This window comes from Sander vitreus, chromosome 17 (genome assembly GCF_031162955.1).
Source record: "Sander vitreus isolate 19-12246 chromosome 17, sanVit1, whole genome shotgun sequence".
NCBI classification, from domain to species: Eukaryota; Metazoa; Chordata; class Actinopteri; order Perciformes; family Percidae; genus Sander; species Sander vitreus.
The window spans coordinates 14,965,211-14,979,993 of record NC_135871.1 but is presented as its reverse complement, the minus strand read 5'-3'; the positions used below and the strand labels follow the sequence as shown (position 1 = coordinate 14,979,993).

The window sequence follows — 14,783 nt, the reverse complement described above, 5'->3', positions numbered from 1 at the left end:
ACAGATTTCATATGCTTTGAAACCACTGAGGATTAAAGACAAAAAAGTACATACCTGATGATTCGATCGGGAAATGTAGCCCTCTAATAATGGTCTCATGTCCTACTGGTCCGCAAATACTGCAATAGTCGATATTTATAGTGCTCAAAAAAAATATGAAAGAGATTTTTTTTAGTGTCAAGTATTACCACTTTTAGAAAATTGACCTAAGAACAACAACAAAAAAAGGAAAATGATTTTTGAATAAATGACGATGGCTCAGAGTAGCTTACACTTCATCTTTTTAATTTAAAAACAAACAAAAAATAAAAATACATGAGCAGTCAGGGAATTCATGACTTCCAGGAAAGCTCAGGCTAACATCGTTCCCAACTTCTATTTTTCTTTTTCTTTTTTACAAAATAGTTTATTACTGTCACATCTTAACCCATTCAACCCTCATCATTCCAACATTTTCCCAACAGAATCCATTTCTTTGCACTGATAGTGTTTATGATGATCACACATCAGACGACACAAGACCACTGAGTAGCCTACTGTATATGAGACAGAGAAACTGCAGCCCTTCTGTGTAGTGTGTTTAAACACTAATCACAAGCATCTACTCCAGTAGGTAGGTGATGCCGACACTCATTCCAGCTCATTGTACTGTTCAAGTATCTGAGAATCACAGTAGCTATAATTTTCATAAATAAATGTCACAAAATCCTTTAATCCTTTAACAATAAGGACTGTGTTGCAAACAGACAACACAATATTGTTAATTTTTTTTTGCACTAGGTAAAAAAGACAATACTGTTACAGATTAATCTCAACAACAGCAGTGATTTTGCATTTTCATACCTTTTGAGTTTTAAATAATAAAATTAATAACATTAGGCCTAAATTTTCTATAGAAAAATAACTCATGAAATTATCCAACTAAATTGGCCCCAAAGGTACGTTTCTGTCTAAAGCTAATACAACTGGTTATTCCTATGTCCAGTTTGTCTCTATCATAAACATGATCTGACCTTAATGATGCCAATTATACTAATTATTAAACTATAAATACTGAAAATACACTTCAAGGCTTCCATTTGCTTCTAATGAATGGAGTTTAAAAAAAAATCCTATAAAAATATGTTGAGAAATTTGTAATCCTTGCATTTTATAATTTCTTTTTCATCTGAAGAAAGTTGGGGACCATTTAAACATCATCTTAGCCCCCAAAAAGGGACTAACAGTAGAGTTTAGAACTAAGATTTATGCAACAGATAGCTGGAGACCTTTAGACATGTAAACTACATTATCATCGTCTAAACTTTTATATACTGACTGGTGCAGAAGACACTGAACTGGCTCTGGACTCTCGTGTTTTCCGCGTGGGTATGGTGACAACACAGCATGAAATGCCGACTGTAGCTTCTGGCAATTCATCATCCTCAGTCCATTCATTGAGGTCAGGGTTGAAAACCTGAATGCATTTCTTGTACTTCTTCTCACCCTCGTTCCAGCCTCCGAGGAGATAGATCTTGTTGTTCAAAATGGAAATACCAGCCGTGCTCACACCTGTGTGGAGAGGCGTGCAGTAGCTCCACTGCCCATTGTGAGGGTTGTAAGACTCTACGGCGAGGACATCCACTCTCTCCCCACGACCTCCCAACTGACTGCCACCGATGACGTAGGCTCTCTCTCCCACGGTGGCAGCGCAGTGCCATCCTCGAGGTGTGCTCAGACTGCTTTTATCCTGCCAGGTGTCAGTGGAGGGGTCATACGCACACACAGCCCTGGAGTAGGCGTTGTTGATGTAACCTCCAGATACAAGGATCTTGCCATCGATGAGGGAGCTACCGTGACAGCAGCGCGGCACCTCCATGGGAGCTTTCATCTGCCACTGGTTGGAGGAGGGCACATAGCACTCCACAGAGGCCTGAACACCATCACCGTTTCGCCCTCCGATGGCAAACAGGAGGCCATTGAAAATGTTGAGGCTGAAGTGTGTGCGCCTCTGGATCATGTTGCTCATGTGAATCCAACTGTTGAAGCGTGGGTCATATCTAAAGAATGTGTGAGAGGGATTGCAGTTATATTCCAACTCTATACAACCTAACTTGACAAATTAAAAAATCAAAAAGGACAATTAGTTCTTACCTGCAGAAGTTGCTAACGGCATGTTTAGCCTGGTTTCTTGCATCATTCTGATCCTCACCACCTGCCACATACAGGAAACCATCCAAGACTGCCACACACTGATTGAAGCTCTTTGCTGGCATTTCAGTCAGCTTATTCCACACGTTATCTTCATCCCTGTAGAGAACTTCTTTGCTGAGAGATTTCTCTGTCAAAGCAGGGCGACCACCAACTGTTAATATCACCTTGAGGCCACCGCGCACCTTTGTTCTGCGTGACTGGAGGATGTTTTGTTGGTATGGCAGCAGATGGTAATTCATGGCATCAACAAGGAGACGGTGGCACTCAGGGTCTTGCATCATTCTGGGTGCAGTCTGGACATGATTCACCAGGTCTTGGGCGGAGATAGTGCCGAAGCGGATGAGAGTTAGGAGATCTGCTGCGTACTTCAATCTCTTCTCGTCAAAGTCCAACCACTTCATGGCGATCTGGAAGGCTGTGACCTCGGAAGGAAGATGCAGGGAATCATCTGAGAGGAAATCACTGATCTGCTCATAGGTGAGCTTCAGGAACTGCTCCATCTCAGAAAACTCGATGAAGTTCTCCCGCATGAACTTCTGAGCCGCCTCCTTGGTTTCTTTGAGGTCATAGGCATCAGCGATGTTGGCCACATACATGCAGTTCTCCACACTGAGCTCCTGCATGAGGAAATCACTGCACATCTTCACTAAGGTACCAATCTGCAGCAGTATGGCTGCAGCGATAGTGCTGCCGATGCTGTACAGCGACAGGGTCAGCTTTCCTGAGTATGCATATGTAATGGCTGTGGCAAGGCCGACGGGTGAGAGATCGTTCAGATCGATCTTCTGTAGGCATGAATCCTTCTTCAAGATGTTTCTAATGTACTCGCTGCAGGAGGCCATGACAACCTTGTGGACATCAAATGACTTTGACTTGGTGGCGACTGTTAGATCGCAGAGGAAACTGTCCTGCCTCATGGTGCTCAAACCCTCTAAGAGGTTTGGGGCATACGCAGAATCATTAACTTCAGTTGAAATGCAGTTGAAACCATTTCCTCCTTCCAACAGAGTGTTAAGCCCATTGATCTTGTTGATTGGACTGTCCTCGACCATTATGGTCATTTCATTAATGTCTCCTTTGTTCTTTTTCATTGCCTTATTCTTTTTGGGTGCCATGACTGTAGCAGCAGAACACAGCCCAGAACTTCTGAAAATATACAAAAAACATGTCAGAAAAGGGCAAGATAATGCACAGAAATAATTAATAGATAAATTGTGACAAATGCAACTTGTGACAGATATGCTGGCAAAGAACTGTCCTAGATTTAATCTGGTCTGCTCATCACAATATTAGTGATTTAGCTGGAAATAGAAGGGAGTTAAGGGAATGCACATTCACAAGATTGATCGTTAAAATAGCCTACATTGTTGAAACTTAATTTTGAAATGATAGCATGTACATGCTGTCTTGAGTCAGTTGTCCTTGTGTCATGTCTATATACTGTTTCTTTGCCCTAAACTAAGCAATAATGTAAAATTCCTGTACACTGAACTTGTTGTATCCAAGAGAAATGTTTTCTTACTTTGTGGAGTAAGTGTAATTTATTCAGACACTACTAGACACCTTTGAAATCACGTGTGCTACCAGGTGATGCTGGAGCGAGTGAGTGTGTCAACATGTCCCTCTTTGCATCTGTCACAATTTATCAGCATGTCCAGGAATAGCAACGCTGGATGGCTCACCCATGACGTTCCTTTTATAGACTTTGAGACATGAGCAGCAGGCCTCATGTCCTCTGGCAGTTTAAGTTCAAATTAGGACAAAGATTAATTTTTTGTCTTTCTCTATTTTATTTATTTGCTGTAGGATGTCCTAAATAAGTCTGCAATGAACACAATATACAAGACAAAAAAAGTTTCATTAAAAGCCACTCCTCACAATATTTACCCAGAACCCTAGAAAACCTGAAGCTTACTGTCACCATGGCTATGTCTAAAAACTAATTTTCCAAAAAGGTCAACAGCTTTTGGGAACTTATCTGCCTTTAAATCCCAAGTAAGTGAGAAAAAAACAAAAATTTTCGTTCTTTCTAAAAATGATGCTGAAGCATTAACTGCACTAAATTACCTTTTCATTAATAAAATGGCAAAGGGGAAAGCTCCACTTACCTGAGAATTGAAGCTGGTACTGGTGAAGGAGGAACTTGTGCCTCCAGTTACTGGAGCAGGAGAGAGAGCAGCAGTCACCCCAGCTGAAAGAGACATGCAGTTAACTCCTCCTCTAGGGGAGTGTCAATCAAGTATTGTGCAATGCATGTAGCAGAGGAGAGGGACTATACCTCGTGTATACCGATTTTACCTTGTCATAGTTGAATAACGACAGTTTGGTGGGTAAATAGGACATACATAGAACCTCAAAATCCCATTGACATCCCTTTCCTCTGCAAATCTCACAATTTGAAACTGCCTCTGAAAATGGGCAAATCTCAACGAACTCCTTATTTGACTCTAGTCTTTACCTTTGTCACGCCCCAACATTTACATTTACATTCTGAATAGGTCGCGCAGATCTCAGAAATTGTATAGCCTACATTGTTCGTCTGCTATTTCATCACTAAATTCACTTCTGAGACTTTTTTTATGCGAGAAATCAACTACGTAGAGGTCAAATATGGGCTGTTCTACGAAAATGGATGACTAATTGCAAATTTTGTGTGACGGTGTGTCAGAGTTCAGCGGCCGGTGCTGCCTGGGTTGCTGCCTCGCCGCCTGGCCTGTCCTCCTTCACAGACCCCAGCCTGCTGTGAGCTAGATGGAGCTCCGTCACAGCCGGCAGCCCACGGTGCTCCATACCCGCGCAAAGTCACCGTTTCTGGGTTACTGGACTACCACACGCCGCTGCCCTGACAGAGCTCCAGGGCCTGCAGCTCGCTGTTCTCCCTCCCCTCTTCTTGCTAAATGACCGGTGTGTGTGAGTGAGAGCGCGGTCAGCGAGCTTGTTACGCCCGCAATCTATTACCACAGGTTCCAGTTAATCTTATAATCGATACACGTGTTGAGTTATTTAAACAAACGATCGGGGAAATAAACACCTGTTGTGTGCAAGTCTCATTGATAGAGCCCGCGGCTGTATGGAGCTCTATCAATGAGAGCTAGCTTGCCTCCTCCTAACAAGACCTCTGAAATTCACAAAAATGCATTAAATTGAAATTGGACAAAAGTGTTAGCTAAGCTTGGTAAGACCTTAGGGTAGATGTGATATACATGCTGTGACGATATTCAAAGTGTAAATATACTCTAGTTATGCCGAAAGTGTAGCTAACTAGCTGCAATCTTTACCCACAGGATTGAAGGGACACTAGCAGCTAACGAAACCCCTCATATTCACAAAAATGCATTAAATTGAAATCGGACACGTGTTAGCTTTGTAAGACCTTGGGGTAGCTGTAATATAAGTGGCGTGACCAAATTCAAACTGTAAATATACTATATTTATGCTGGCAGCCGGCCAGCTCCGCGGTGCCCTGGTAGTCCAATAACCCAGAAACGGTGACTTTGCCCTGGGTATGGAGCCCAGGCTTTCTCGTCAGACTGTGTGGAGCTCCTGGAGTCCGACACGTCTTACCAAATTTGCAATTAGCCATCAATTTTCGTAAAATGGCCCATATTTGAGCTTTATATAGTTGATTTCTCGCATAAAAAAGTCTCAGAAGCGAATTTAATAACGAAATAGCAGACAAACAATGTATAACACGTCTCGTCTCCAATGTATGTGTATGTGGTTCGCTCAACCAATCACTGCACAGCTCATCTAAATATTCATGAGCATACCATATTTGGAAGAAAAGCTCTTGTTACAAATAGGGCCATATTCACAGGGTAGTTAAGGGTCCATAAAATAGCAACCAGGCCATTTTCAGCCCAACCAATATTACATACCCTATTAGAAGACCTTAAGGAACAGTGTGAAATACCCTATATAATCATTCTATCACCCCTTTAAGAAAATAAAAATGAAAATATAAAGAAGACACTTGAGCACCACTTCATTGCCAGCACATTTAATAATGTCCTGTGTTTATTAAAATGAGTCCTGCAGCTGTCTGTGCACAAAAATCAAAGGAAAACAAAAAAACAAAAGTCAAAGGAGACACACTGAAAAAAGTCAATTCTGCAGTTTGACAAAGCGTAAGATTGACCCCACATACTGGATGGTTGGTTTCTTGGCTGATGTGTTGTTTGATGAAACCTGAAAGGTGTTTAAATGTTAAAATGCATTTCATTTTCTATTGCTGCTTTGAAAGATGATACATCTCTCTTGTATTAGCCCAATGTGTACATTCAAAGGGCCACTAGTTGCCAATGAAGAACTTGCAGATTTTAAGACATTTTAAGAAAGTTTTCTTTAATAGGCTACTGTAATTTTCTTCTCTATAGCAACAATGTGTTCATGAATATCAATGTCTATTTTTTTGTCATATATACAGCTACACACATGCTTAATTGTTTTATAATTTCTAAACCATTTCTGTCATTGGCTCCACCCATTATATTAGTGTCATCAACGGGCGCGCGCTGCCGGTGTGCGTTGACGCTTGCACGTGAATCACCGTGATGGCCAGCAGCTCTGATGTGGCGAAGAAAGTTATGCGGTTCAAACTTCAGCTGACGGACACAGCAGAGTCTGCTACGGTAGATACAATGATTAGTATTTCCTTGCGCACAATAAGCAGACCAGAGCTAAAAGGGAAACGTTTCTGCTTTTAGGGAAGAAATCGTTTGCGATAGCCTTTAGGCCAATACGCTATAATTGCTCCAGAAACATTGCAACATTTATTTTTATTTTTTTTAAACCCTACTTTATTTATTGGCAACAAATGAAATTAAAATAAATCCACAGCTTCGTCTCCGTCAAAATCTGTGAGCTATAAAATATACTCTCTACTTGATTTTGCTCGTCTCGATCCTTCAAGCTTCCAACCGGCTGATTGAGAGCTGTTTCAGTCAGTGACATGTGCGCTGCTGCCACACAGCATTTTAAGCACTCCACTGTGGGGGTCAGGCTGTTTAAATGGGAGGTTCCTTGATGCTAAAATTGGCAACTCCTCCAGTTGTTCAACTTTTGGCTGCTGTCCATCATCAGTGGAGGCAGGGGCGCTCTGCAGGCGTGTTTGAGTCGGTTTCAAGCATAGATGCCTTTTTATAAATGGGCAAATGTTTAAATTAGGCTAGAGTTAAATGTAAATTGAAAAAAGTCTCACTAAACTGTTGGAGCACAACCTGAAAACAATGTGATATAGGCCTAGTGAGACTTTATAACAACCAGCAGCTTCATCCATTTATAGTTCAGAGTAAAAGGAGCAGCCTAAGTGGGTGTGTGAGGTCCCATACATAGCTTCAGCTCTAAATGCACAATCAGCAACTGTGGTGATCCAAAACCAGGACTACCATATTTGGCATGTCAGGTTTTCCTTAATTTTTTTTGTCCTAGCATGAAAACCACGTTAAAGCACACTAACATTAATGTGTTAATTAATCTCTTTCTAGGTTGTAAAGATTTTGCAGAAACTCAAGGATCTGGATATCACATTAGACATTCTTTCTGTGAGTCTCTGTTTTAAAGAATGTATTTTATGTTGATATATTTGCATATAAATTTATGATAATGATGATGATGATAAATTAAATTTTCTTGGACTGCGCTGACTTGTGTCTGCATATAAATTAGGAAACTGGAATTGGCAAAACAGTTAACTCCTTGCGCAGACATGAACAGGGTGGAGAATTGGCCAAGTCACTAGTTAGGGGTTGGAAAAGATTGGTCCCTAAGGAATCCACAAGGTGACGTATATTTAACATTTATTTTGTTTTTTATATAACGGTATACTGTAATTTTTATGTGTTTGAGATCTTAATCTTGAGTTTCCATGACGCAGCTACAAAGAGGATGCATTAGAGAGTTTGTCTGTTAAAGACAAACAGGATAAACAAAACTGTCCAAATAATGGAAGTTTGACCGTGGACGATTCAAACAACAATGGCTTAGCATCTCATGGTAAGAGAGATTCTACAGACGAGGCCCTCTTCAAAACAGGGAGTAGGAAAGCCGATTCAGAGAAACAATGTGAAGAACAGAAAAAACACAAGTACCAGAATGAAAAACAAGAAAAAAGTCAACAAGAAAACCAGGATATCTGTAAGAATAACATCTCGAAAAAGAACATTGAAATGGACCAAGAGGATCAAATGGACAGCTCATTTGTCTCCAAGAAGAAGAAAGGTGATGAGAGTAACCGAAAATTAGGAGACACTGATACTTTTCTTGGAAACAAAAGCTCAGGGGACTCTCATCAGAAATCCTGCTCTTTTTCTATGGGAAAATTGAAAAGCAGCTCTGATAGTGGAAGAATTGGGTCAGAAAAAGAGTCAAATAGGAAACTAAAAGAATCATTAAAAGAAGGCAAAGAGTCATTTGAATCTAGTGCCAAACACTCAGAAAAGTTGAAGCGGGCCAATGTCAAAGATGACCAACCTTCAGAAATATCGAGGATCTCAGAGCCCCAAAACACAAAAAGGAAAAGAACAAGTAAAGAGAAGCACGGCACTGTAAAATACAAACAAGAGTCTGAAAAAAAAAAAAAAGCCAAAATAAAGCACAAAGACAAGCGAGGTGGAGCCCAGAGGAGCCCAGAGGAGCCCTCCTTGTCTTTTGAATCATACTTGAACTACGACGTGAATGTTTTTAAGAGAAAAGACAAATTGGGAGTGAAGAAACCTTCCAAAACAATCAAGACTGTAAAAGAGGAAGTAACAAAATATCCTGGCATGAAACCTTTCACGTCACCTGTGATGTCTATAAATGTTACCTCTCCAACACAGGTATGTTTGACAATGCTTTTAAAAGTTTAACTTGTAGAGTGCAGCCACAGTTGATTCAATTTGACTAATAATCCTTCATATTTCAGAAGTTTAAGGACTCTGTATTGGAACTGATTCCATTTACTATTCCTTTACCTGCTGTTCTGCCTGAATGTGAAAAGCCATTCAATGTTGAGTACTTTGAGAGGAAAGGTACTGTATTTATAACAAATACAGCTGTATTTTTAGATTGCTTGTTTTGTTCTTGACAATCCTTCTTTTGTCTTAAAGTTGAGAAGGAGTCTGATTTCTGTGACGTCTCTGAGGAGTCTGCAGGCTTCACTGGTCAACGACTTAACAAAAAGATGCAAGTGTACTCTGGTGCCAAGACCGTCTTCCTCCCAACCATGATGAGCCTTCACCAACAGTGTATCCGCACACTCCAGAATAATATTAACTGTGAGTAAAGCCCCAAAAAACCTTTCTTGCTGATCATTTTATCAGTTTGTTGGATTTATATTTAGGTGCAGAGATTTCTCCTTAGTGCTTTATGAAACTGGTGGAGTCCCTTTTGAAATCCTCGAGCCGGTGCTGGAGAGATGTACACCAGAGCAGCTGCTACGCATTGAAGAATACAACCCAGTAAGAATGTGAATATGACTAAATTTAAAGCAAACACACGCTTATTAGTCACTTTATTAGGTACACCTGCCTAGCATTCCATTAGATCCCCCATTTGTCGTCTATAACTATATTTTCATAATGGAAAAGACATAGGGTCTTTAAAACCTAAGGGATATAGTCCCTTGGGAGTACAGTATGAATGTAATTAATAAACCTGCCTATTAGATGTCTTGTATACAAAGTTGACATTTTCATGAACGTCGATGGCAAGTCTTATGTATAATGTTTAGTTGAACAGTAACTTAAGGGACAGTTCACCCCCAAATCAATAATAAATATATTTTCTCTTACCTGTAGTGCTATTTATCAATCTAGTTTGTTTTGGGGTGAATTGCCCAGTGTTGGAGATGTCGGCCATAGAGATGTTCGTCTTCTCTTGCATATAATGGAACTAGGTGGCACTGGATTTGTGGTGCGCAAAGTGCCAAAAAAAAAAAAATACAATTTAAAAAATTAACAGCTATGTCTCTTTCCAGAAATCATGACCTGGTTACTCAAGATAATCCCCAGACCTGGTTGTGAGCGGTTTCATGTAGGAATTATTTTCTTTCTACTGAACTACACCCACCAACTGGAGCTGCTACCCCCGCGACCCGACCCCGACCCCGGATAAGCGGATGAAGATGGATGAACTACACCCACCAACCGTATTACCGCGCAGAAGGAAGCATACTCGTGGTCGTGACAGCGTGAGATGTAAATAGAAAATGCCGTCCTTCTTGGCTGAGCTGTAGCGTTAGCTAGCTCAGGTGAGCTAGCAGTATCGGTTAGCAATAAACTAATCTCCACAAGCTAGCAATGTTGGACCACGAGCCTCTCGTCCGTGAGTACGGCGGCGGGTGTAGTTTGGTAGAAATACAATAGTTCCTACATGAAACCGATCACAACAAGATCTGGGGATTATCTTGAGTAACCCTGATTGAGAGACTGCTGTTAATTTGTTCAGTTGTATTTTTTTTGCACTTTGTACACCACAAGCCAAATGCCATCTACTTCCATTATATTTAAAAGAAGGTGAACATTACTACGGCCGATATCTTGGCTACTCCCACCAAAACAAAGTAGAGTGATAAATAGCAATACAAGAGGACAAATATGTATTTTTGATTTTGGGGTTATCTGTCCCTTTAACCTATGATTCTGTTGTCACACTTTATATGCTGAGATGTGTCAGATTTAAATGGGCCTTTTAAAGGCTGTTAATGTGGCCACTGAGTGTATGTCAGTTTATTCTAAATTACCTTTCTAGGTTTAGTAAAACTAAACCTTGTAGACCTTGGGTAGATCGGAATTTAGTTTGAGCGCACATGTGTGTATTTGTTGTAAGCCCTGTAATTGTTTGTTTCCAAAGATTTACATTGGAGAGACGGACCACTTATGGGGAAAACATTGTCAGAGGGACTTCAAAGACTCCAAACTTCAGGAGTATGAATCATGGAAAGAGATGTATGTCAGGCTGTCGGAGGAGAGGGAAAGGAAACTCAAAAGACTGACAAAAAGCATTGTCTCGGCACACTCGAGCAAACCCAAAGGTGTGTACTGTACACTGAAACTGGAAGACTAATCTTTAGTAGAACTGTCTTTTTGTGTTGACCACTGTCATAAAAATCCTCATCAGAACAATTGAACATGAAACATTCAGTATGTTATTGTATACTGTAGAAAAGTACAGCTTGTACACTGTGACACCATTTGTTTTTTTAGGTCGGCAGGTGAAGATGGCATTTATTCACACTGTTGCCAAGCCACCGAGGGATGTGCGAATTCAGCAGGAAATTCATGGAACTGCTGTTCAGCAGCCTCCACTTAGGTGCAGGTGGGTTTCAGCATTCTAAATATAGAGAAATATCTACACAGGTTTTGTTTGTGATTTTGTTCATTTAAAAAAAATACATTTGTTCGTGAATATTCATTTTAACTATATTGTTTCCTTAATTAAAAAGTTACACAACCAAGGATTATAAGAGCCAAACTGGGGCATTGTTGCACATTTTCCTTTGCAAAACATTAACACCTGGTAAGCCTTGTGCATGCTCTGCTCCTCTTCAACATTGAAGCCCTTAACTACAAAGTGATCACTCAACAACAGCAGCTTAGCAGGGTCATAACCTTCCGGAGACTCGTGTGATAATGCTTTTTGGGGGAGGTTGGCCAAACAGGAATTGGAGCAATTTGCTGGATAACTTGTTTTTCTCTGGTTAGAGATGGCCTTGGTTCCCTTTTGATGCCAACTGTCACAACATAGATGTTCTTCTCACTAACTGTAGTGTAGATGGAGACTCATTTTGCAATTTAACATGTTTTGTTAATAATAATTATGTTGATTGAATTATGCACTGTACTGTTATTTCTTCATATATCAGTGTTAAGGTTCAGGACAACAGACCAAGACCGATTTGCAATGAGCCCAGCAGATCCAGCAGCACCAGTATAGGGGCAACCAATACGCAAGACCCTCGCAAAAAAACAAGTGAGCTGACAAGAGTATTGTAAATGCAATGTTACGTTTGCTATAACTTTACAAACTGGTCCAACTGTGTTTTTTGTCCAGTCATTTTCTTCAAAGGTCAGAATGAAAGCTATACATGATTGACCTTTTATTTTACCTTATCCCCTATTCCACCCCCCGTTGTTCACACAGGAGTTGCTCCAATGATGGCAAAGTCATTAAAGGCATTTAAGAAACAGCTGGGACGCAGATAAATGCTCTTATATGATCTTGATATTTGCAGTGTGTGGATGTGGGGAAAGTGCACTCTATCAGTCATTAACTTTGGACAATAGGACCTTAGATTATTCTGTTTGTCTAAATATACAGACATTTGCCACGATCTTTTCTCTATAACTGTGAATTTTCTTTACTATTAAAGGGAAAATGAAAGAGCAAATTTGATGTGATTTGATATTTTGTCTTGAAGCCTGTTTGCGCTAAACAAGGTCAGTCTGTAGGTCATTTAATGGGGTGTGGCTCCCTCTAGAGGATATAGAGATGTGTTTTTTTTTTTTTTTTTTTTTTTAAACTACATACATTTCAGATCGTCTCGATAAATGTTGATTTAAAATTTGTATTTTTGATAATTTTCCTCTTACATCTTGAAACACTAAATTGAACCAAATAAAAGTGAACCAATGACAATATTGGATATTTTTTATTTTAATTTGAGTTTTTCATATCAAATGGTTAATGTACATTTTGGTCTGAGCTGAAGCCCTACCATAGACTGTATAATATTAATGGACAAAGCATCCGGTTCGGCGAAGTGCTGCAAATGCGGAAGTGTCTTAAACCTGCATTCTATCTGAATTCCAGCAGGGGGCGACACGTGTGGTTGCAAAAGGTCGGTTTCTGTAGAAGTCTATGAGAAAATGAGCCTACTTCTCACTTGATTTATTTACTCGGTAAACATTTTCATAATGAGTTTATGGTCTCAATCACTAGATTTAAGTCTTCTGCAATACAGAATGATCATTTTTTGAATTATGGTCTCGATTTTAAAATCAGCAATCAAGCAGGGGGTGTTTTAGGGCGTGGCTATGATGTGATTGCCAGTGAAAGTGTGTAACGTAAGGTAGAGTGTAAGGGCTCCTCCCTCTCGTCTAAAATCATCATATCCGCAACCAGGATGGCTGCAGACGTAACGGCAAACTCAGTGACTCATAGCAGATCTCCACAAACCAATGGGTGACGTCACGTGCTCTGTCCACTACTATTATACAGTCTATGAGCCCTACTAACCTTGGAGGGAGTGGCAAAATGATGCTATCGTGCCACAAGGGAGACCTTGGACCAGAGGGCTGGAGATTACCTTGACCTTTGACCTGAAAAGGAGTTAAAAAATGATGGGGGGTACATCCCACGTCCCTTATTTGAGAGCTCCTCGCTCCTCGGCTGAACCTGAGCATCGAGGAGAGATCACTGAGGAGCTATAAGCAAGGATACACGAGAACAGCCATCCCAAAGGCTGTGCAGCTGAAAGGGTTGCCAACTCTGCCCATACAGCTGACAAATTCATGTGATGCTTGAGAGGAAAGGACGTCTCATCCCTCTAAAACACATTTGCTTGTTTCCTCTCCCCTCCCAGGATTTCCTCGCGTCTCTCTAGTGCTTCCTAGGAAGGGAGGCACGTGGAGGAACCGGGGATGCAATTAAATAGAAGTGAGAAGGACCTGGGGAGTCACAATAACAAGGATGGATTACCGACTTGGCAACGCTATTGCAATAACCCAGGGGCCCCACAAGCCCTATGTTCACTGTGTAGCAATTGGTTTGTGGTATTGCTGTTTGTTGATAACTTTGTTCAGAAATATAACAGCATTACTTAAGTGCAATAATAACAGGCATGGTAAGGGATTTAATATGGGTCTTGCTTTATGTGATCTTGAGAACCTGTCTCGACAAGGGCACCTTTATCAAAATCTAGCTTTAAGACTTGATTTGGCAGATTTTAATGTTGTAGCTAGCTGATGTGGAGCTAAAATGAATTTTATAATCAGATTAAGTTTTCAATTTGTAAAATCTTTAATTGTAATTCCAATAAAACATTTATCTGTGAAATGAAGTGGGCTGGAATAGAGGATAAAACGAAAAATACTCAAGTATAGTACAAATACCTCAATTGTACGTAAGTACAGTACTTGAGTGAATCAACATTGGCAGTCACTGGGTACTGTTGCTTTTACCTAAAGCCAGAAAATGTATGTGTGACAAATCAAGGGATAGTGGTTTAAACAATATGCTACCTTACAGTAGAGAACAGTCATTAAGTAGGCCAGGTGAATGTACTCAGTAATGTCAGCTACTGTGCCTAAAGACTGCTAACATTAGCCACTATCTACCTCATACGTAGCCTACTGCATTTTAACCTATCCCCTGACCAATGGGCTATCCTGACCCATTTGAGGTCAAACCTCAAACATCTATGCACATGCAGAACGGATTGAGCAGCCACAGCCACAATATGATAGGCCTGTAACTGGTCAATCCCAGTTTCAAATATGCTGCTGGAAAATAATTTAAATTAAGTTTATAAGTAGGCCTACATTTTACTATAGCCTTATTTTGAATATCTTTTAATACACACTTGAGGTTCAGAGTTTTTATTATGGGTG

At 40.4% G+C, this 14,783-nt stretch overlaps 2 protein-coding genes across 3 annotated transcripts; one reads left to right on the top strand and one right to left on the bottom strand.

Moving 5' to 3' along the window:
- Window positions 1-264: 264 nt before the first annotated feature.
- Window positions 265-4,375, bottom strand: klhl31 (kelch-like family member 31). Of its 2 annotated transcripts, none has more exons than XM_078273545.1 (3): window positions 4,302-4,375; window positions 2,134-3,339; window positions 265-2,039 (listed from the first exon to the last, which is right to left on the bottom strand). In XM_078273545.1, the coding sequence occupies exons 2-3, from the start codon at window positions 3,306-3,308 to the stop codon at window positions 1,307-1,309; spliced, it is 1,908 nt and encodes a 635-aa protein (XP_078129671.1). In that variant the 5' UTR covers window positions 3,309-3,339; window positions 4,302-4,375; the 3' UTR covers window positions 265-1,306. The 2 variants fall into 2 exon arrangements, with proteins under 2 accessions (XP_078129671.1, XP_078129672.1); XM_078273546.1 differs by having other exon boundaries at window positions 2,134-3,336; window positions 4,302-4,361.
- Window positions 4,376-6,077: 1,702 nt separating this feature from the next.
- eloal (elongin A, like) lies at window positions 6,078-12,933 on the top strand. Its single transcript, XM_078273802.1, has 11 exons — window positions 6,078-6,824; window positions 7,680-7,736; window positions 7,861-7,973; window positions 8,069-9,011; window positions 9,098-9,203; window positions 9,282-9,449; window positions 9,535-9,632; window positions 11,026-11,206; window positions 11,379-11,490; window positions 12,038-12,144; window positions 12,316-12,933. The coding sequence occupies exons 1-11, from the start codon at window positions 6,747-6,749 to the stop codon at window positions 12,375-12,377; spliced, it is 2,025 nt and encodes a 674-aa protein (XP_078129928.1). The 5' UTR covers window positions 6,078-6,746; the 3' UTR covers window positions 12,378-12,933.
- Window positions 12,934-14,783: the final 1,850 nt, after the last annotated feature.